General features: G+C 34.5%; 1 protein-coding gene across 18 annotated transcripts in view; it reads right to left on the bottom strand.

Moving 5' to 3' along the window:
- Nucleotides 1–25,202, bottom strand: part of CRPPA (CDP-L-ribitol pyrophosphorylase A) — a 156,132-nt gene that overhangs the window by 75,893 nt on the left and 55,037 nt on the right. For all 18 annotated transcript variants that reach the window (XR_015277626.1, XR_015277623.1, XR_015277625.1 and 15 more), the window contains exons 7-9: nucleotides 22,802–22,891; nucleotides 21,959–22,051; nucleotides 17,640–17,768 (exon numbers count right to left, since the gene is read on the bottom strand). Coding sequence is in view for 6 of the 18 variants with exons in the window: in XM_086855329.1 (XP_086711455.1) it covers nucleotides 17,640–17,768; nucleotides 21,959–22,051; nucleotides 22,802–22,891 (312 nt within the window). In the remaining 12 variants the exon portion in view is untranslated. The remainder of the gene's footprint in view (nucleotides 1–17,639; nucleotides 17,769–21,958; nucleotides 22,052–22,801; nucleotides 22,892–25,202) is intronic.

Genomic DNA, 25,202 nt, shown 5'->3' with positions numbered 1-25,202 from the left:
AAGCTTTTTAATATGCATATGCAGGGAAATATGAAGAGTAGTTTGGCACAATCATTTTCATAATTGAGTAGCTGTTATGAATTCCATTTTTGTAAATAGAAGCATAAACCTGGAGGAAATCTCCACAACTTTCCTGTGCAAACTCTTGCTCCTGAGCTATCCACAATCAAGATATTGAAAAACTGAAGTACCATTACAATGCCAACATGGACTCTAACACTAACTAAACCCTGCTTCTCACAACTAGACATGCAGACAAACTCTCCATTCTCCTAGGACTCACAGGTTCCAGGCTTCCACCCAGCCTACTTTAAATTCAGCTTCCTTGAATATAATTAACCAAACCCCATATTGTTTATAAACATATATAAATACTAAATAAATTCTGAAATACTGCATAATTAATTTGCATGCCACAAATAGAATCTATATTAAAATAAGTGTTTTTCTTAAACACCATAATTGTGGAATATCAAAGCAATGGAATAAATTAAAATCTTACAAGGTAAAAAAAGCAGGCAAAACAAAACAAAAAACATACCAAACCCCCACTATTCAGCCTAAAAGCTCAGAGTGAGATAGAATCTTTCCTCTATTCCAAGCTTATGTTGGAGAATGCCTCACCACTTATTCTTTCTCTCAAATCAGATCCTGTATGTTCATTCCTCCCAGACTTTCTTACAAAAGATGACAGAGACTAAGATCTGTATCTCCAGATCTGGCCAGACATCGCATTCCCTAGAATGTGTTCCCCCACACAGAGCATAGCATCAATGGTCGTGTCATCAATCACAGATGCAGAGAAATTAATATAAATGTGCTTATTTCTAAACCTGATATCTTGTTGATACTTGAAAAGAGATAAATCACTCTACAAGTATCTCATAAATAATGTTCACTTACAATGAAAGCATTAATAATTGCAATAGTATGTATAAAGATCTACGCAGAAGGCTATTCACCTATCACAGGGTGTGGAAAGAAAAAACTAATAGCATGAACAGCTCAAAAACTCTGAGACACAATAGACTTAAAAGACATTAAATGCTGTGGGGAGGAAAATGTGGAATCACACAAAAAACTTGTGAAGTAAAGCTGTGAATCCGTATGCATTCCACTCCTCTGCAGATACTGGCCTGGGGCTACTATACGTCTGAAAGAGGGTGTCTGTGTGGAGATTTACGAATTAACTGCACTTCATTTTCAAAAACTGCTATTCATCATCACATGGTGTTTTCAACAAGGGCAGTGGAGCTAAAATGCTTCAGCTGAAGCCACTAAGTATTTGCTAACTTGATACTGATGTCAATTCTAGGGTGGAGAAAAGCACTGAAATTAAGGATCATGGTAGGCCAATTTCACAGGAATTTTGCAGAAAATGCTATTTTCTGACTTTTACAACTCTTTTCTCTTACTTGAATTTTCACTGCAGTTCATTCTTCCTCCTCGCTTATACTAAAACCATTGCATCCTACTTTCTTCTGTACTGGAAGAGGCTGATAATCTCTAACAAGTGGGAAAGATGGAACACCAAGAAAATGAACTGCATCACTGGTATTTTTATTTAAATTTGACTGATCAAGCAAAAGAGAACAGTTTTGTAGTTGCTCCCACTTTAGCACCTTAGCCTTCTCTATGCCATGATGAACAGTTCATTAATACAATAGCATGCCATGTTTCAATATAGGGTGCATTTGTAACTCCTGATAGGCCTTGAGTGTTCCTGCATGGATGAGCATGTTTAGAAATGTCTTGTTTTAAAATAAACAGTAGAAACTTTAGTAATAAATATACAATCATAATCTGGATAAAGACGCCTAAAATCCTAGTGCCTCTGACTATAATTTCAGTAATAAAAGTATTGCTGACTGATGAGGAAATGTACTATTTATGCTGCAGGGATTGAAAATTAACATTTTTTTATTCTCAGTTAAAATTCCAGTCTGCATTATAAAACTTCATTGGTATATAAAATAATCACTCATTGGTATATAAAATAACTCATCTCTGGACTGCAGTGATTAATCCTGCTGGCTTTCTCCTGCTATATTATCTTTTTACTATGATCTATATTATTGCCATGATGATAAACTCATCAATTCAAGACAATACTTGGTCTTTACTGGATAAAACATGTTTATGCAAAATGCATGCTCGTTGTCCTAAATCACATCTTCAAGATATCTTTCATATGTAGTAAAACATTGTCTCAGTAGATTAGAGCAAATATTGCCAAACATGCCTACAAAGCACAACCCTCAGAAACCTCTTATCTTATTTTAATATCATATCTTTAATCTCATTTTGCTCACTATATCCCTGGAGTGAATATTAAAAAGAAGACCTATTTTACAGTTGCCAAGTGGGGATACATCATCTGAACTGCAAATTTAAATTTAAATGCTTTAGATCTTCTAGAAAGATTAAAAATGTGAGTGGTACTTTCATCTATATTTATGAAGTACATATTGATAGAGTTTCCAGATTCTGTCAGTAGAAGAGCTTTCCCTCATTCTGAGATGATGTGGCTATTGCAACACTTTTCCTGCTCTCAGTGCAAGAGTTGTGGACCATGGTCTACATTCAATTCAATTTATAAAATTATAAATAATTTTACATTAGATGCCTTTTTGAGAAGATAGAGAGGAAATAAACTGTTCACTGTATCAGTTTTCAATTTTAAAATACAAAGGTTAACTCAAGTGTCAGAACTCAAATATTTAAGGAGTTTCTCTGCATACTATTTTAGGATATTTTTGTATAAAGCATTTTATTAACATATGATTATTTACTTTTTGCACCACAAGACCCATTGGGGACAGCACTAGCAAGTGTGGCAAAATACCAAGACTGGTAAAATGATGATGACTCCACTGTCTACTCCACCCACGCCATAGAAAGCAAAGTTCATTGCAGCTGCCGTGCTCCCAGTCTTTTTTATTTCTCTCTCCTTCAATATTCCCTCCTGTCTTGCCTTTCTTCCTCCCCCTCCCACTGAAATGTCTCTTTACCCCTTATTCTCTCTTCCCAGGTGTCCAAGCTGGGGGTTGTTATGAACACATGAAAACCCTACTGCAACTAAAACACATTGTACACTTCCACCAAATAGAAGCAATGAGCTGGAGTATGTTCCCTGTGAAAAAAAATGGGGTAAAATGTCAAAACCTGTGTGGGGTCTGTTCAAAGTCTTTGTGGAAAGGGCAGCCATAAAGAAAGTTGAAACCCTTGGACAATAATTTATGATGAATACAGAAGAATGTCTGTAAATTTCACAGCTGTAGTTTTCACCAGCATCAACTGTGTATATACAAGAGAACATTTTATAGAGTGGAATCACTTGGCTAAATCTGGATTAATCATCAAATCATATCTCCTCAGTTGGAAGGGACCCACTAGGTTCACTGAGTCCAACTCACAGGACAACCCCCAAAATTACATCATGTGCCTGAAAGCATTGTCTCACAAGAAAAGAGTAAAAAATATTCCTAATATTATATTGGCTCTCCCTACCAGGATGCAGCTTACCTTCCTCAGCAAAGAAAAGTGGAAAAGAGGAATTTAAAATTAAATTTAATTCATTTTCTGTAGCTTTGAATCCCACCTTGGCTCATTGTTCAGACTGGACCAAGTCTCCACTAGCAGCAACTCTATCAAGGATCACTGTGAATGGACAGAAGCTAGGACACTACAGTGGCTGCACAGAAGGAGAAGTTCATCAGATACAAAAGAAAGTATGCCTAATGCATATACAACCAAGATATTGCTCACTTTTCACAAAGCACAATGTTAGGACAGACTACAAGTATTTTTATAATAAGCAAATCACAAAGCTCAAAAGTCATTGCATAGAGTAAATCCACTTTCATCTGCTAAGAAAACTATACAAATAAGAACATTCCTTTCTTAATCGGAGAACCACCTCTATGCATAGCCAGAGAGTTTTCCCTAATGTTACCCAAAAAAAGCATCCCATTTTTAAATGGGAAGTTTTTGTTCAGTTTTACACTCATCTTGTACTTACCTCGATTACCAAATAAAGTCAAATCCTTCAGATAAAATGAATTTAGAGTAAACACAATTGGTAAGGATATCAAGTTACAGTGTTTACTAAAGCTTGTAGAAATAATAATCATGCTGCTACCAATGATAAAAATCACAGGAACAAAAAGAGCCATTGGACCAATGCCATTGATGTGTACCAGCTTAGCCCAATACCAAAGTACACAATCATAGGATCACAGCATGGTTTGGGTGGGAGGCACCTGTAAAGGTCATCTAATCCAACCCCTCTGCAATGAGTCAGGATGTCTTGAACTAGATCAGATTGCTCAGAGCCCTGTGCAACCTGACTGTGAATGATTCTGGGTTCTGGCCAACCTGTGTGCTTCATCATCCTCATTGTAAAAAACTTTTTATTTAATCTAAAAACTCTCCTTCAGTTAAAAACCGTTAAAGTTTCTAGTGCTCCTCTGCAATAACATCATATTTGCCTGTACACTTGAATGCCTGTGTTCTTTGGCTGAAAAACAGCATCAAGGAGACACAGTTGCTACATAATCAGGATACAGAGGGTTTTTTCTGCAAAACACCTGCCCTAGTATTAAAATTAAAGTTGTTGCTGCACTTCAGTATGGAAACAATGTCAACAGCCATGCGCAAACATTCCGTTTCATACTAAACTAATGCTGCCTCAAATTATTTAACAAAGTTTTAGGGTGGACACTGACTAGGATTCCCATATTGGCACAATTTGGTGCAAGCTTATGCTGTAAATTAGCACTCTGAGGTCCTCTGACCAGTGTTCTCATCCCAAGTGAATCTGATCCTTCAAATCCTTAATTATACCAACAAGTACTCTCTTCAACACAGCTGTACTGCTTCTAGCAAAACGGAATATTAAAACAGAAACTTTGGGGAAAATGAACCAAAACCAGCCCTTGATGGTTTCACCAATGCTTCACAGTTTTTAAGAAAAAATTCTGATCTTAAAATAAGCTTCCCACTCTCTTTTTCTGTAAAGAAAAAGTTACCTTAGCTCTGCCCTGTTGTAGCACTTTACTTTGTGGTGGTCTTTGATTTAAGGCAAGAGTGAACATTATTTTCAAAAGGCAACATGAAAAAATATCCTGACTTACAAAAAAAGAGAAGTATGTTACTATGATCTGGGCAGCTGCTTTTCAATAATAACCTGGAACATTTCTATATGTCTCTGTGTTCAAAAAGATATTACTCATGTGCCATTTAACCAAGAATATGTAGGTGGTAATTAGGCATGGAGCCAGTGAGTTCTCCAAGCAGTTTCTCTTAATGCTGTTATATCAATTAGTATAAAATATGCCTTTGTCAAATAGAAGGCAAGAATGGTCTAATTCATACCATAAAGAATTAGAAAAGGAAAAATATACAGAGTTAATTACATAACAATGTTTGCCAAGCAGTGAATAGCTGAAATAGATCCATATACAACATAAATATATGTTGCAGATGAGATTTATCAAGTCACGTAGGCAAGATGGAAAAAGTTACTAAAACCAATACAGAAGACAAAAATGTTTGCTTAAAGGAATAATCTTGCATTTAGGATGAAGGAGTTGGATGATCATTTTTTCTGTCACTTAATTCCTATTTTTCTATGCATGAAGAAGAAGCAACATTATTAGCTGCGCGTTTTGTTCCGCACTGATATTGAAATCCATCTCTTTTAGAAACATACCAGTTTCAAGCTCTTACAGACATGGCTACAAGGAGTTGCTGGCACATGAAACCACACTGGCTCTTCCACTGGAAATGCAAACCCTGTTAACAAAAGCAGCAGTACAGCTAACAGAACTGCCAACTCACCTTTGCTACTTCTGTGACTGACACACAACCTGTCAATGAAAACTTTCAGCAGCTATTTTCTTACACCACTAAATTTCATCCTCACTCTTACTCTTGGGATGAACTATTTCAGCAGAGATTACATTGTTTAGGATAGAAAGAGAGGTTTTTCCAATTCATGTCTGAAAAAAGTGGGGTAATAAGGTACCTTGTAGCAAAACTTGGATCAGTCAGATAAGGAATTAAGGAAAATGAGGAAATCATCTGAGTTGACTAGGCCAGTTGTTCAGTAAGCTCTAGAAAGATCATAATTAACATTTGTTGGATGATTCGAGGCAGTAAAATGCACTTTTCTCTATCATGAGGGGAAAAAAACCTAAATAAACATCAAGCAAGCTTTAGTAGAATGTTAAAAACCAAAAGGCTGCACATATAGATAACTGTTATCTTGTCCAAAATTTCTATTTATTGCAAATTTTATGTAAAATCTGAAAAAGTGACATGTCAGTAAGAGTTACTAGTAAGTTAATCAGCAAAATCTGATATCAAGTGGATGTTAATCAACAAAATCTTACATCAACTAGATGCAGATGTATGGTTAGCCTTTATTTAGCATCAGCTAACTACTTAAAATTTGGTTTGGAGTAACCTTTACAAAGTGGAATTTTTACATACAAACAAAAAACATGCTTAATGGAACTTCAGAATGTAATAAATCACTCCAAAACATTTTGAAGCTTTATAAACAAAGCAGACTCATCTTCTCTCCAAAAGATTTTGAAACAGTACATGCAGAGAACCTATACTTCCATAAAAAATTAACTCTTCATGCTATTTCTTCTAGAGAAATCCTAGTTTAAATTGTCTTCATAAGAAGAGTGCAGAGGGTGTAGAAACATAACTGTCAATTTCAATATAACAATGATTTAATATAGCTTTATGAGAATAGGCTTGAATTTACTCTTGAGCTACACTGTATTGCAAGACACATCAGGGAAAACTACCTTTAAAACACTTGAGCCAATACCTAAGGCAATGACAAAATTCTCCTTTAATTTTTGTACACCACTTTAATTTTGGTACACCTTTAAATTTGGTACACCACTTCTGTTGTTCAGAAGGGATTCTAATAATATTACTTTTTTTCTTCTCTTTCCTGATGGATAACACAATGCTTAAAGAATGTTTTCAACTTAAAATATTTTACCTATAACAAACTCATCATCTCTGCTTACATAGTTTGAGAATACTCTAAATACAAACTTGTCTCCGGAAGCCTTTTCCATACAAGTTTTTGAGTAACTAGATCCTTCACACCAACTGCTGCTGAACAGGTTCTAAAAAATCAAAAATTGCAGAACCTCAATATTTCAGTATCTTTGCAGATATAATTACTTTTAGGCAACATTCATGTCACTATGTTAATTATTCATGAGGAAGCAAAACAAAAGCTACAGTCCTGACTAACACAAACATCTGCAGCATTTTATTGAAGATTTTAAAAATACACAAAACAAATGCAAATTCTGAAACATGAATACCTTTGCTTCAGTTTTAATTTTGAAAGAGGCAGACTCCGGCTCAGTTACTGCCACTACTTTTAAGAAGCAGAATTTGGGCCACTACTTTTAAGAAGCAGAATATCTCTACTCTGGCTAACTGCATCATGTTTCACCCAGTTTCCCCATAGTATATATAACAAGGACTTAAATAGATAGATAGATAGATAGATAGATAGATAGATAGATAGATAGATAGACAGATTTATATACATCTAGTAGAGAAAAAGGGAGAATGTTCAGATTGAAATTTATTATCAACAGAATGAGGGAAAGCTGCACAAGAACAGGAGTCTGCACAAGAAACTGAGCTTCACCCTGACCCTTTCAAGTCCTTGAAAGAAGAAATTTAACTTTTACAAAAGGACCTAATGCGCCCAACGTTTCCAAGGGCAGAGCAAAAAGAGAGAGAAAGTGCACTCTCTACTTCAGAGGAAAAGGCACATGCTGTCCCTTTTGACACCATCATTTATTTTGGTTTATGAACTCCATGAGCTCGTAAACATAGTTATGACATAATTCCATGGAAGAGTCTTTGTGCCTTGAACATGGCAAGCATAGAGCACACTTTGAGGACAAAAATCAAAAGCTGAACTATGGAACTGGTATCTGACCTAGCAGAAGGAAAGTTCTGAACCCATTTTACCTCATTTTGAATAATGAAAGACCTCACAAGACAGGGAAAAACATCTAAAATTGCACAGTTCTGGGAGCAAGTGACCATAAAAGTTGGTGTGTACAAAGCATATCTCATTATACTCCTGTTGTTTAAGTAGAAATCACACATTATCTCCAACTTTCATATCATTTGCTAAAATTTTCCTACAAAATCAACACCTGGTCTGCTAAATTTAAGCACAGAACACTGGAATTAAATAATCAAGGGAAAGACACTTGAGCTCATAGCTGCATAAGAATGGAAAGACTAAGTCAAGGAAAAAGTTGAAGGCAGAGGTTCTGCCAAAAATGTGCATTCCATGCTGCTGCCAGTACCACACAGGTTGAATAAAACTCAAGTGTAAACAATCCCATTTTTTAAAATATTCTGCTTGGTAGAAACTTCAAAGGGGAAAACAGTTGTAAATCAAGAAGATTTATATAAGTACATTGCAAAGTAATGGGCCGTGATGCTCAATAGAAAATATGACCTCTGACCTGGTGAGAAAGTACACTGTAAGGCTTGGAATATGGTTAAAATATTAGTTAGGAGAATGAATAAAAATTGGCTTAGGAAAGCAACTCCTCAAATAATGTTTTAAAATCAAATTTAATGAGTTCAGATTGAAAATGCTGGAAAATCTATAATAGTGACATTTTCCACTTTTATTCAATCCAAGTATTCAACTGGAAAATAACTTCCAGGAAATACTTTACAACAAAATCCAGATGAAAATCACTACCCAGTGGAGGTTTCCTATGATCTTTCTCTAACTTCTGTTAAGCCTCAATCCATGCCTTTCCATGTCTTAAGAGAACAGTTTAATCTAACTTCAAACGCTTTGCATCTCATAGTCTTGAGATATGAACATATTTTCATATTCAGATGTTGCAAAACATATTTAGATGAAAGCCAGATGAAATGTTTAGAAACTTAACATTAGTGAGATGAAGCTGCCTCGAGATTTGCTCCTGTTATCTCTGAATGTTAAAAAATAAATAGCCTTCAGCAACCACAAGCCAGCACCAGAATGCACTGTGATTGTTCTGGCCTTATCATTAATGAACAGAAGTAACAGGTTCCCAGTGCTGTGCATCATCTCTAGTTTAAAAATTGCCTTAATAGGCACAACAGTGTGGTATTAATTCCCAATTTAAAACAAGAAAATTCTGAAAAGATACAGAGAACTACAGAATAGAAAGCTGTAACTCTGTACCAGAAAAGCTAACAATTAAATAATCATCAGTAATAGCAGAGAGCAAGTTAAGATGATGATAAAGTCAACATGTCTTTGTTTTTAAGTTTGAATATGCATTCTCACTGTATTTCTTCAAAGGAGTGTGTTACTATTAATTGAATTTACTGTGATTTTCAAGACTTTCAGCAAAATTCCTCCCCAAAGGTTTTTAAGAAAACCAAGGTTCCAGGACATAAGACAGAAGATCTGCCAGGGATAAATCCTTGCTCAAAAGACTGAGTAGTGGGTAGGAGAAAATGCTTAGTCCTCAGAAGAGAACCCATATAGTTCAGGTAGGATTTGTTACAGCATCTATGTTGTTCAACATTCATAAACATATTGTAAAAAATAGTAAGTAATAATACAAGTTTGCTTATGATAAGAAGTCCATTAGGGTAGTGGCTGACTAGCATGGAAAGCAGGAATTTCATTATAAACTGAATAACTAGACAATAAAATGACAAATGAAGCTGAATATAAGTGAATGTAAAACAATTCATCTATATTTCAAAATTTAAATTATCAGATCTCAGCAGACCAGAAGCAATCCCCTGTGCTTAGGACACTACTTTGTGAAGAACCACCTCTCTTTCTTTGTTTTCCAGTCTATGTAGTTGTACATTAGGGGACACAGTGGAGGCTAAAAGTTTACACAGATCTCAGAAGATGAGCATGGAACAGAAACCCATCAGGGCTAATTCTTCCACAGAAAACCTCTCTGGCTCAGGAAATACTTAATTAGCTATTGTTTAGTGTAAGGAGAAAATTGTGCCATATATGCTTCCCCTGACCTGATTCTCTCCCAGGGATTTCCTTACAGCTACTGTTGGACGCAAGACCATGACCTAGATAAACTTCTGATCTAGTCCTTTATGGCCATCTTTGACGGTGAGATATTGCAGCATAATAAATCCCACTGCAGTGAAACCCAAACCTGGGATGTATCAGGACAGATACTTCAGAGGAGATGGGTGAGAAATCTAAAAAAGGTTCAAGTGCACAAAGCAGCTACTAGGATAGACAGGGTATCACTGGGATCTCATGGCTGTGCACAGGCTGGGACATTTTTCATTCTTTACATTATTTGCCATGTGTAATATCATGTATTATTTTTAAATATTTCAGCACTGGATATGATCCATAATGGATGACTCTCGCTGAACAATCAGACATAAGCAACAAATAAGATTTAGGGCTTAGTGTCTCAAACACATCCAGAAACACCATAGAAAAACCATAGGTCTTCCAGCCCTTCTAAAGAAATACCCCAAAGTTAGCCTGAGGCTGGACTACTTGACTCCTGCTAGTATATAGCAGGAGAGGATGAATACTCCCAATAAAGTATAAAGAGGAAATATAAAGGAAAAATATAAAGAGGAAATGAATACTCCCAATATAGTTTTGATGGTTACTGCCTCTGTTGCACAAATTTTAGGAATTACCACACTGCAAGGATTTCAGCAAAAGCCTGCAGAATAGTTACAATCACTACAATGATTTCAGCTTGAAGGCTGAAGAGTTTCCTAAGTTTTCCTGGCCCAACATAGTGATGAAAATGTGCTACAACCTTTGCATACTTTCACTAAAAAGCTAACCTCTGCACTGAAGCTGGAAAGTTATCTGAAGAATTTCAGCCATATTTTTAATTGAAAACGTGCACTCAAAATACAAAAGCTCATTAGAAAACTAACACAACCTGTTAACATTTTCAAAATGCCTCTTAAGCACACGGAACAATTTTAGCAAGCTTCTTTATTACTGTTGTTTTATGTAATCAGAGCTAAGCCAGAAAAAAACAGAAGTATTCTGTACTATAGGTATTCTAGTTACCTGCTAAATGATGCCTCCGGGGGACAGCATGGAAGCCAAGTGAGAAGATTAATTTTTGATGCCCAACTTAGGCAGTACAAACATCACTTTAAGTGGAGAATTGCAGTACTAACAATTCAAAAGTGCAACTGTCCTTAAACAGATGCAATGGACTTCAGAGGTTTCTGTCAGGCAGGCTAGCAATGGAAAAAAAAGTTAAAAGCCATTTGTTTGCAAACAAAATTTTGTGTCAAAGACCTTTCATCATAAATGTTTATGTTTCCATTAAGAGATAAGAGGTCAACATCAAAGCTTTAATAAGAAATAAAAATCAGAATAACTCATACTATCAGATTTGAGATGAAACTCAGATTTGATGCTCATAGTATTTGTTTTTGCAAATGGTTCCAATTCAGTGTTTATTTCCTATTACAATAAAGTATCCAGAATAATTGATACCAACATACTTTTCTAAGTTCCTATATTGTATATCACATATTTTCCTTTCCATTAGAGAGATCGGTAGTTCACCTTAAATCTACTTGATCCCCAAATTCTTCATACTAAGAAGCTATTTTAGAGGAATACCTTTTATGCAGTTAAAATATCCACAAAGGAAACAACTGGCAACCTTTATTGACTAACACTCAGAATGGCTGAACTGAGATATAAGAGCAAGAATGTTTAAAGGCCATTTTATGAAGCCATGACTTTTAGGATATACATCCTAAAAGGATATAGTATACACATACTTTTAGGATACATCCCTTAATCACTTTGGCTGACAAGTTCATGGAAGAACTCTGGTTTCTCCAATTATAAGATCAATAGCTGAAACAAGTCTAAAGAGGTCATGTGTAAAAGGCATAAAATATTAACCTCATAGTTTTTTGTGGAGCTTGTTAAACTCCCAGAACTTGTAATAGCAGAGACAAATTGAGCAACTTTCTGACCTTTCTCTGATAAAAACCTACATAGTTATTTAATGAAAGCCCTGAAGATTACCAATTATTTTTCCTAAAAGCCCATCTTCCTCAGACTGGGAATGAGAAATTAGTTTGTGGAAATCTTCATTTGAGTGCTTTTAGAAGACTTGCAAATCTTTAGAATATCCAATGGTTTGTTACCTGTTTTGGCTAGAAGAGGAGAAGGAGAAGAAGAGGAAGACGACTTGAGGGGAGAGAACAGAGAAAGGTATCAAGAGAAAAAGAGCAAGAAAATGAAAGAGCATGTATGCATGCATTCGAGGTAGATACACTAAAACTCTGAAATAAAAGAATAGCAATTCCAAGTTTTTGATCAATATTATCCAGTATTAAGCTTCAGGATCTACTGAAATGAGTAGCAGCACAGCCAAGCAGCTGTGCTTCCCACAATGCTGCACACCAGAGTGTTGCAAGCAGAAGTGAAGTTGCAAAGTTCTGTGTTTATGACCTTTCCTGACTCAAAACTCCCCTAACATTTTGGAAAAATTTGAACTCATACATTTCTTAATTGACTAATGTGCCAGAGACATGCTCTTTTTTAATTTCTTGACACTCTCTGTATTGTACAAAGCAGATGCAAAAGGCCAGTTTGATCAAATAGATTTCAGTTCAAAATACAAAGCCATGTTTGTAAATCTTTCTCATCATTTCAGTTCCACTTGTCGCAAAATATGCATTCATGACTGATTGCAGATAATACTAATAATTAAGGATAAAAATGTGTCAAGCCTCCATAAATATCCGTTTCTGGTTTTACTGGTGAATGACTAGCTATGATTTTGTATTAAGAAACTTAGAGATTCTGATTTCTATGAGCCAATCCATATAGAAAGTTTTAGACTGATCTGGTTTTCCCCTTTGTCCCAAACTCTGTGGAAAAAAGACCACTCTGGCTCATCACATAATATGCACAATTTCCTCAATGAAAGAGTTAATAGTCCATAGGACCACAATATTTAAAAGTTCAGCATCTGCCTCTTGAAAATACTAAAGAGCAATTACTTGGCCTTAATGATTTCTAGGAGTAAATGTAAGTTTCCATATTCATTATAATCTATTATGTCATTGTAGCTGAAATTAAAAAAAAAAAAAATTTTGAGACTAGTGAGGTCTCCATGCAGCATCCCAACCATTTTAATCAAATTGCAATAATTTGATCAATTCTACGCTGATTATTAAGAGAATTGAGAAGCATGCAGGGGTCATGTAGGGCAGAACCTATTTGTTTTTAATGAGTTTCCAAAGTTTTATTTTGTGATTTCACTTCATTTTCCCTTGAGGCTCATTATCTCACTACTGGTTGCCAAACCACCTTCTACTTTGTGGATTATCCCATTGAGGGGTGTGTATCCCTCTTTTGAGAAACACTGCCTTAATGTTTGCCCATAATACTATTTTAAGGGATCTTTGATGAAAAAGAAATCATAAATGTTTACCTTTGGGGTTTACCAAGACAGACATAAAACACTTCTAGCACACTAAGTATTTCTTGAGCCATCAACCTCACTGCAGATGGGCCTCTTGTCTTCAAAAAGTATTTAAGGCTACAGTAAGTGTCCAGTATGTTTGCATAAGAAATCACCCACAGTTCAGGTTTCTTTTAGTTTCGAGCAGCTTTATAAGAATTATTCTATTGCGTCATTTGTCTCTTTTTAGTGTAGGTACTGTGATTTTTCTGGCTGTCAGTTGTTCCTTTATCTTAACCAAACAGGCGTTTCGGAGGCAAAAGTATTTGGGCTCACCTTACCCTAGGCAAGCCTTAGCACATATTTGCTGCTCTTACACAACATTCTGTCAGTGCTCCTCTAAAGAAGAATTATTTTGAATTAATGCAGTTCCATAACCAAGATATATTAACATTACTTTCTTAATTTAAAGCTTTCTTATGTCCATCCAAATGTGCTTTATTTTGGACAATTACAGTTCCTTTTTATTCCCTGTGAACAGTAATGAAGTCATTAGTGAAACCTACAGACCAAGATTTTATTCCTGTAACTTTTTTAAAAGCTGTTGAATTTGAACTCCCATATTAGGGAACACATCTTATATTCTCTTTTGATTATTTTATTGATTATTTTTTTAGAATAAGTTTAAAGACAATAATGTACGTGTGTGTGTGCGTGTGTGCGTGTGAGACCAAGGCCAAATTTCAGTGTTATTCCATTGTTCAAAACATAGAACAACATGCAGCTGACGTATCCTCCCAAATCTTGTGGCTCAAATTATATAAATCAGTACTTTTAATATATATCCATGCAGGCATGGATGCAATGACTTGACATTAGCTTTCATATTCTTTGGGTTTTTAGCAGTTCTTAAGATTCCTTCTAAGTACAACTTTGTTTATTTAAGAATACCTTGGCTTCTTCATATAGGTTTTCCTCCTAATATTCAGAATTTGCTTTCTCCATTACATCCTACTTGACCATTATTAAAACAAATATTCTTATTCTAATACTTAATAATACTATGTCAGTCATTGTTATTTTCAAGGTGAACTTGTCATTAAATTAAGAAGTTGGAATTTTACTATTTAACATTTTCATCAACACTTGCCAGTAATACCATCCATAAAAAACAGACCTTTCTCCTTATTTTTAATTCACCTTGCTTATCAGCTATTTCCTTCAAATTATCTGAAAAATGATCCAAAACTAATTCCATAAGTTCAGACTCTGGATGCTGAATACACCTTGGCCCTTCTTATTTTGAAGGTGTAAACTATTTCTAACACTGCAGAACTGTTTTATTAAAAAAAAAAAAAAAAACAACAACAAAACAAACAAACAAACAAACAAAAAACCAACAAAAACGCAGGCAATTTAAATTAACAGTACTTTCAGGATGCAAATTAGAGGTTTTATGAAGTGGATCTGATCTGCATATCAATAGATATAATGCAGTATCCTATGCATGATCTTTATAAGAGAAATAACTATTTGTGTACCAGCTGTAACCATGCGCTTGTTATAGGCAAATGAAAGGTAAAAAGCAGGTCATTTATACAGCACAATAAAATTATTTAATTCTCTGGATTAGCTTCTTGGTGTATCAAATAGTCATAAAAATACTTCATATCTTTTTAAAATACCACACAAATACTGTATTTAAGCAGTGAAAATAAAGGCTCATACTTTTTCTTAGGGTTTCACAGCTCCTTCAATACTATCAAGCTGAACTCCTTGGTTCTAAAAGCATAATTTCCACTTCCAAAACATTAAAAAAAAAAAAAAAATCTATATTTTCAAAATGTATTTATTACAACAAACTTGCTTTTCTAATGCAAAATCTTAAAGACTGCCCCCCATTTTCTTTTATATCAACATATCCTTACACAAACCTAATCATATATTCCTTCAAAACATAACATAATTTCACCTGGATATTACCATGGCCATGTCTCAATAAATTCCCTTTTTTTTTAAATTAAGAAATGTGTATCTATCAACTGTATATGTCTGGTAGTGATGATATAAACCTGTCAGGTAGAGTAAAGCTCCATGAAGTAACCTGTCATCACTCTTTTCCTGAAATAAACTATAGCTTTCTGGGAGTTCTAGAAAGCACCTAGTGACAGACATTATTGCAATAATAGGTGCTAATACCCTGCACTAGCACAGATGCTTTATATGTTTCTACTTCTTGTGGACTCCACATCATGCCTACATGAAATTCCATCCTCAAGCATGGAGCTCACCTACAGGTACATCTATTAGTGGCTTGTACTAGAAGCAAAATACTGTGGTGACTCTCAAATCATGCTCTGGACTTAAAATTTAAAATAAATAAATAAATAAATAAATAAATAAATAAACTGTTTTAAAGATGTTTTTTCATGTAACAAATTGTTTTTGTTCATACTCTCTGAGTCCCACTCAGACCAGCAATAAATTTGGGGCTATGTAATTTCTGGATCCATATGTCAAGTCTTTCCATAGGTCTTTACCTAGAAACAATTATGTTCTATATAGATCTGCAGCCACAGGTAAACTTGATCCATATACCACACATATACAAATGATGTGTACTACCTATTCTTTTGCTACATATCAAAGTAGACAGCAGGAACTCAAGACTATATACCTGTCTTTGTGAGCAGGGACATGTTTTAAAGCCATTTTAAAACAAGACAGCTAGAAGCAGTTTACTTACTGTGTGAAGTGTTTTACTCTATATGACTTTCACCATGCTAATAAGTGACGATTCTGCCTGCAGTGATCTTACATAATGATTCTAGCTTTTTATTTTCAAAGAATGAAGGCAGCAGTCTGCTGCACTCCTCTTATCACCACAGACCAAGAATTCCCACTCAGATTACAACTGCTTTTATATGTGCCTGTTAATATTAAAATGTCTTGGTGCCATGCACATCAAAATCCACTGATTATTATAAAATATTTTCCTTTCTTCCAGTTAATATCTGTTACTATCCACATATGTCTATTTGATTCACTTGCATACAGAATCATACATGCACAATCTAAAGTCTAAAAGGCAAAAACTGCAGTGAGACTAAAGCAATATTTGAAATGTTATTTTTTACCATGATAAGGTGACTCTTAGACCTATATTTCAATAGTTATTCAAATTATTTTTTACCAAAAGAAGCCAGAATTCACCCTGAAAAAATAGGTTTTGATAGCAGCAGAAAGAAAACTGAACAGTTGCATATCCTTCAGTGTTTTACAAACAAGAGATGAACTAATGCCATGTAATAGCAATATTCATATTGTGTTGGCATTAAATGTCTATAAAAGCATAACCTGATAGGTATTGATACAGCTCTTTATAAAGCAATAGAATTTGATGGGGAAAATCAAGTGCTTGGTATACCAGAAAGCGATATAAAACTAAAGCCACGTTTAATTAATTCTATATAAACCCAAACATATAATTAAACCTAAAAAAAAAGCAGTTAAGATTACATTTATTCCTCATTATTAAAATTTCTAGCTTACTTCTTCCTTCACTGTTTACTGAGTTAAGAAGCTGCAAAACCATATCTGCACTGGAGGTAAGGCAGCCCACTCTTCTGGTTGACAGAATATGTTTCCCAGGCAAGTGGTTTATTTTTAAATAGCTTTTGTGAGTACAAAGTATGTTGGAGTCCTAGCTCTTTTTGCCTCCAGCTGAGGCAATTTGCTGCTATTACAGACACTGTTTCAACACCTATACACCATGCCCTTCCTGTCACCTGAGTACCAAACCCTGATTTGATGAGGGATATAAAATAGTGCAGAACCACTGACTGAATGTACTTTGACTCTTTTTCTCTTTTTCTAATGCTGGAAAAAGCAAGTTCCCAAGCAGAAAAACAAAGGACGGTCCTGATGTTTTCATGCATTTCTAAAAAATGTTTACCATTTATTCCTCTCTAATCAAAAGCTTACATTTTTGTCTATAACTACAGGCTTGTCTGTATTTTGAACAAGAACAGGCAAGAATCTTCCCAAAAAATCCTTTTCATGTCATATTTATTTCCCTTTGACTTTGGTTTAAATGGAGGTTCTATCATTAATCATATAAATTGCAAAAGAAGATAATTTGCACACAGAATGATAATTACATACCTTATGTTGGATAAGGAGACCATAAACCAAAATGTTTTTCTTTTTAGTTTCTCTTGCAAATTTCTTGATTGTAGTTAGGTCTTCCATCCCAATGCTGAAAGAATTATTTTCTGAACTATCCAAGTGCACCTGCAAAAGAAAAGATGACAAAAAAACCAAAATCCACGTTTTCCATAGTGTGCCATTTTAGACTGATGGTTTTTAGTAGCTCATTTTTATGTGTTAAGCACACATAAAAATACAGACTTAAAAAGGCTTTTCTTAGATAGCTTCTATTTACTGAATTCTACTACAAACATGTCATGCATCTTAAAAATAATTGAATTTGAAAATACACAATATTCTTTTATAAGCTGTAGACTAACTTTCAGAGGAGGTTTTTTGGTTTGTTTGGGTTTTTTTACTATCAGAGGACTATAGAATACACGTGTCTTTCATAAGCATCTTGAAGGTTTTCAAGACAGAACTGAATTCTTTAAAGTTTCATTAGAAATTTACTATCCTTTCAATATAGCATATTAGTTGCCTAAATTGGATTAATTTCAAGATAATACCTTAAGTATAAAAAGCAGAAACTACCTCAAAAGAAGGTAGGACTATGACTATCCTGAGCTCTTGGGCAAGGAAAGGCAGATCTCATTTCCGTCAGGGATGCTGCACAAACATTGCAGGTCTTAAAGGACCTGAACTGAGTTCAAGAAGTGTTTGGACAAAACTTTCAGGCACATAGTGTGATTCTTGAGGTGCCCTGTGCAGGGCCAGGAGTTGGACTTGATGATTCTGATGGGTGCCTTCCAACCTGGCACATTCTATGATTCTATGAATTCTCTCCTGGGTATCCTGTGCAGGGTCAAGAGTGGGACTCAATGATCATTGTGGGTCACTTCCAACTCAGAATATTCTGTGCTTCTGTAACTGGTATTTCAAGGGAGATATCAACTAGCTCAATGCTTTCCCAAGTCTCATGTATTCCACATGTTAATCAATTTCCCTTAAAAAGTTATCAGCTTTAGAAACTAAAATTAAGAATTATTTGTACATATAAGGTTTCAGTGCCTGTTAATAGCAGAAACACCTTTATTCTTAAAAGAAAGAAAAAGCATTTTCCTCGCTGAATGATTCCATCATATAGAACTTATCTCTGACTACTACACAGAGGTAGGTGTATAGAGATCACTCCAGAGATCAGTGCTTAGGAAAATTATTTCAAGTTCTCTTTGTACTTTATGTTCCATTCTTCTACTTTATGTTACATTTATGTTCCATTTTATGTTTATACTGAGAGAAAATAGATCCTCACTCATTTTTCCTTGCAACAGTTTTCTTCTAAAAACTGTTTATTGCCTAAATGCATACTCACCAGAAGCAAAGCTATTGTCTTCTGCTACACAAGCTGAGATTAATTTTCACACACACTCATTATTTTGTTATTTTCTACCCAAAACAGGACTAAGTACTACTCATTTACAGCTATTTACAAGAAATTATAAAACCTATTATTTTGAGAGAACTTAACCTAGCTCCTCTTTAACCTCTTTAACAGCTTTGAACAGAGATTTTTCTCAAACTAACTTTAGTACTGAAATGCAAATAATCACAACTACAGAGCTGAAGTACTAGCATACCTTTCTTTCTAACCCTAAGCAGAGCAACAACATAAAAATCAAATCCACTCATACCATTAACAAACATGAAAATGTATTTCTCATAAAAGTAATGTCAGTTTAAGAATACAATTTGTCAGGTTACAGCATAATTGGAGAAGATACTGGCTTGATGCAAACAATTGCCTGAAGTTTACCTCTGTTATGCCTATTTCTCCTGTAACATTAATCTTTCCTTTTGTTCAGATACAGTAATCCAATTGCTGCTTTAGTTTACAGATGCCATGAAACAATCCAATCAGGCACCAGGATTATGGATAGACTTTGAATCTGTGACAACTGATAGGTGGGAATATGGACAGAAGTCATCGTGTCCAGTAAAAGCTCATCCTTTTATTGGATCAATACTCACTGGACTGATTAAACAGAGAATCTGGCACAATAATAACACCTGTCCTTTTTACAACTAAAGATGACTATTGGAAGAGGAAAAAAGGCCCTTTTTTCCCTTAATTATCAGATTATTATGAAAAATTGTTTTTATCATGAAATCAAAGAATAGACAAAAACTTTCCAATTACCCAAATCAAATTACATTATATTGTTCCTAGTTATGAGTTTTTAATGGAAGCAGTTAGCTGCTCTCCCTATTTATTCTTCCAAGAGTTTTACTTTTGAGGGTAGAAAAACAATGTTCCCCTTACAGCTGGTACCTAAGACCTATACATTTAAATGTCATCATACTGCTTAAAATTCTGATTCGCATTTGTCTGAGAAACATTAATATGACTTTTTACATTGAAACAAAGTGTGTATTATAGGATTTTTCATGAATAATTAATTCAGGTAATATGTCAAAAAAGTATATAGGAAAGAATAAATTTGAGGAAAATCCCACTTGTGTGCCTTAGTGAAGAGGACACCTAGCATTGAATTTAATTAAAGACTGCTGAAGGAAGTTTCTGTCCCCCATACCATCTGTAATGAGTTTTAGAGATCAGAAGTTTAAAGGGCTTCGATACTTACAGTGATTAATACAATATGATGATTTGTTAAGCTAATTCTTGTCACTTAAAACATACCTTCCTGATCTCCTTTTCTTCCCTTCTCATATTTCTAAAAGATAGTGTGATACTTCCACCAGATGCCCAAGTGCAATTAGGCAACATACTTTTAACAAATGTATTTCTATCAGTGTTTTACATATTAGCAACTGTTTCCACCTAGCTGTGAGATTTTCTTCCACTGTCTAGTTGTCAGAAATTTCAAGTAGTTGTCAGAAACAACTGATGGATCTGGAGTATAGTAAAGGGATTAAATGTATTATTTTCTCCTAAGGCTATTTTAAAAGGAGTCCACCCTAATAATCTGTGCATGCTTCAGGCTGCTCAAAACTTTCATTAAAAATGGTTCTGGGTTCTACAATGACTTCAAGGCCTAGTATCTTGGAGGCAAAAGCCAAGTTTCATGGGGAGATTGTGTGAAAATTATTTGTACTCCTATTTCTTAGGAGATACTCAGACCAGAACGTTTATAGCTAAAACCACTAAATCCAACTTTTCACACTCCTAGGATCACACTTAAAAAAGTATCTCATTGATAGTCAAGACTGGAAAGTGCTATCAATCAGGCACAAAATAAGCATGCTTTTGACACCTTAGCATTAACTAGTTGATAAACAATTCCAACTTTATCTTCATACTCAACATTCAATACAGACAGAATTTTTTTTTTCCTTCTTGATAAAGGACTCATTTTCAGTCCAGAAAAGAACATTTTGTACACCCACTGACCTTGTGTCCTGAACAACAGAATTGGAGACATGTAATTGATCTGATTATGAAAGGCAAAAGTAATTTATCTTTGAAAATTCAGTAAAACAAAGTTTTACCCTGAAGTTCCTCAGAAATAGGGTCAAGGAAAAAAAAGACGGTCTAGAAACAAAGTGCTAAATATTGATGTTCATAGAATCACAGTAACTCACTCCAAGAGAACAGCATATAATAGGTGGGGATATAATTGACATGATGGGTTAGGCTCTACAGAAGGATCTGGACAGGCTGGACACAGGAGCTGAGGCCAAGGGTGTAAGGTTTGAGAGGGCAAAGTGCCAGGTCCTGAACTTGGGTCACAGCAACCACACCCAGCACCACAGGCTGGGGCAGAGCAGCTGGAAAGGTGCCCAGTGGAAAAGGATGTGGGGGTGCTGGTTGACAGTGGCTGAGCATAAGCCAGCATGTGCCCACGAGGCCAAGAAGGCCAATGGCATCCTGACCTGCACTAAAAACAGTGTAGCCATCAGGACCACACATGCACAGAAAAAAATAAAGCCACTTTAATTTCTGTTTCTGAGCATTCAAGCACAGCACATCCTTTGCAGCACCTCCAGCAGAGATAGAGCACAACAGCAAGGCAGGAGTTAACAGTTCAGTACAATCAGTCAGCCACAATGAGCCCTTCACAGAAATATATAACTAATAAACTGTCATTTGCTAGTGTCAGTTTGTTTCCTGTCAAGATGCAGTACATTTTTTGAAGTGAAAATGAGCTTCTTTAGAGACCAATTTACAGTTTAAATTGCAATTTTAGTCTAAGTTAGCAGCAGTTTAAATCTAGTCTATCTTTAAAATATTTATATTAAATATTACTTATATTTATATTAAATATTAATTTTTTAAAAAATGCTTTCTACGGTAACTTACAGAAATTACCTACCGAAATAAGGACCACTGGATATAAGAGAGGAATATTTGAGTTTTCCAACATATCCACTAGTTCCTGGGTTTCTTGAATGGCACATCTTTTATCCTAAATTAAAATAAATGTTTAGAATTACTGGAAATAACAATTATGTCATAAAAATGGAATTTGAAGATCTGATATTTATTTTAAAAAAAGATGAAACATAACTTTTTTTGTTTTTTGGGGGGGTGTGGGGTTTGGTTGATTAGCTGGTTGTGTTGAATATATTTTTATGGTATTTTCTAGTAAAGTTATAGATGTTTGAAAAAGAATGACATTAATAATATTAATAACCCTTTATATATAACCCTATATATATATATATACACAAACAAGATTAAGGGTCTTGATTGGTCTCAGATATGGTTCATCTAAAACCAACCTGTTCCCATACATTGACCCAAATACAGATCACATGGCATGCACATGTTCCATGGGAAACACTAATTTAGACCATGGTAGCACTGAATGCACAGTTAGACAACTTCATGTATGACAGGCCTCTCCTTAAAATAATTCACTTCAATACAACTGTTACAAAAGGAAATTTTAAGCTACTTCAGATTTTATCCCCCTTGTTCAAGAATTCACAGCTGGTTAACACTACAGAGAAAGAAGTGTGAAACCAGAGGAGAATGAACAGACCAGTATCTCAAAGGTCTAGTTTAGCAGACATGAGAAACACTAAACATTGAAATGGACACAGTACATGAGGACAAAAATAACAAACAACTTATTACTCAAATATTTAAGTATTATTTACCAATACTAGTAAGTTTAAGTGTAATATAAATAGCATGTATCCTCACTACTTACATTTATACAAACAAAATTGTAGCACTGTTCTGAAATGATGTTTTGTAGACGGCTATCATTTTTGCTTAAAGATATTGAAATAGCTTCAACCTAATTAGACAAAAAAAGAAAAAAGTCAAAAATTGTAATTCAGCCTTAATTATCTGCTAAACCTTCCACCACTGTGGTTGAGTGATTTTAAATTATTTTAACCAGGAAACTATTATTTCCATTACAAAAACTGAAAATTGCTCAAAATTTTGGGGCACTCAACAGTGAAGCATGGAGCCCAACATATGTGGAAGTATACTACTCAGGGCAGCCATTCCAGAAGCAGCCCTGGAAGCATCAGACATGAGCACTGGCTTAGGATGCTCAACTGTTTCAAGAAATGAAAACACTGTCCATGAAACAATCTAATTATTTTAGACCTTTAATTCTGAGAAAACCTCTACAATACAAATATATATATTTTGTCTTCATGAAGTTAAAAATAAAATAAAATAAAATAAGCATACATGAAAGACCAGGACCTGGTATTCCAGGATTTTGCCCAGAACAGGAGTACAAGACTCATCTAGAGTTTCTCCTTTAAATAATTCCTCAATGAACACTTAAAAATACTCTCTTAGGCATGGACATTATTTTCCAATCATTAACACAAGCTAAGTAACAATCTAACCCCAGTTAAAATAAAAAGTAGGTTCTACTACATTATCAACTTCAAGATTGCCTTAAATAAAACAGTAGCAGAGAGTGAGTAGCATGTTCCCTAAGAGAAGATAACACTTTGAAAGAAATGAAAAAAATCTTGAAATTCAGGAGAAAAAAAATCTTTACTTCCATTAAATTAGCAAATCCCACTGTTTCACAGTACAACTGAGCTTTATTTCTCCCCAAAACACATATTAAGTATCATAGCAAGCAACAGAAGTAACAAACTGCTCTGCTCCCCCAAAATGCCACTTAATCCACAATCCAACAAAAGTACCAAATACAACATTTAAAAAGGCTTTGCAGTGTTATATAAAGCTGTATTTGTTAATTTTTTTAATAATCGGGAACTAACTTGTTTGCAAAGGAAGGTGGTTTGAAACCAAGAAGTTGATAGTTTTGCTCTAAAGATTTTAGAAACATTTTGGGCTCAAAATTTGATAGCATAAGCACAAATAGCTGACATTTAATATTTTAAGATTAAAAAAAAAAAATCACAGAAGAGATGAATTACTTAAAAACACTTGGAAAATGCAATACTCCAGGGCTCACCTAGCTTGAACCTCCGAAGATGTAAAATCAGAAACCCCTGGTACCTTTACAATCTTGCATACAATCTTATAATGAACAATAGCCTATTGCAAGCCAGTGTCTTTTGACACTGACACCCCAGAAGGTATTTGGAACATGCTCCAAGGCAGAAGGCCCACCTCTATTTTTTCCTTTGAGGTATTACAATACGTGAGGCTTAAGCATTGCTGAACATTTAAAAATTTCTTTAGTGTATGAGAATTTTGATTTAACTTCAACCATTTTATTAAGTAGCACACTAGCATTTTTTGACCACCATATTACCCAGCAAAGATGAAATCAAAATTTCTATTGGAAAAGTAAGCACAACTGCCTAAGTAGAAGCCTCAACAAATCCTCAATTAACTAAATTAATACTTATTCTATTTCCCATTTAATATCCTATGCAATAGTACTTTCTTTAAAATTAAAATTAATATTAATCAATGTTATCAAATACTTTAGAGAGAAAAAAATTACCTAAAAATACCACCTTGGTAGAAAGTGATTCTTACATAATGTTTCAGTGTTTAAATAAAAAAGAGTATATGAATTTGCTTAATTACCTCTGATCCTTGTAATAACTGATATTCTTTAATGTTTTATAGTTATCAGCTGCCCTGTACTGAATTTTTAAGTTTATTCAAGATCCACTTCCATAAAAATAGAAATTAATACCAGGACATTTGGAACCTGAAAATTTATTTAAATTATATAATATATATTATATTATATTATATTATATTATATTATATTATATTATATTATATTATATTATATTATATTATATTATATTAGAATATACATATCTATATATATCAGAATTTAAAATCACAACAGCAATGCAGCAGATGGACAATACAATCATTAAAAAATTGGTGATTTTCTACTAGTGAACTGCTAGTTCTTTTTCTATTTGAAAACAACCAAATACTTTTTTATCCTGATCATGGATAGTTATCCAGTCACAAAAATGACACAGAATGTCATCCAGTTGATTCCATTTCATGTGACAGCAGCACTTTGTCACTAAAGAAACAGGAGTACATGATTTCCAGTCACAGAAGAAAACACTGTCAGCTCCCATTTAGGTTTTTTGCTTCACAATAAATGGCTAAGCAACAGATTTAAGGAAAAA

The sequence above is a fragment of the Cyanistes caeruleus genome, chromosome 1 (genome assembly GCF_971803275.1).
Source record: "Cyanistes caeruleus chromosome 1, bCyaCae1.hap1.1, whole genome shotgun sequence".
In the NCBI taxonomy this organism is placed as follows: Eukaryota; Metazoa; Chordata; class Aves; order Passeriformes; family Paridae; genus Cyanistes; species Cyanistes caeruleus.
The sequence above is the reverse complement of the archived record's forward strand: the minus strand, read 5'-3'. Positions and strand labels throughout refer to the sequence as shown.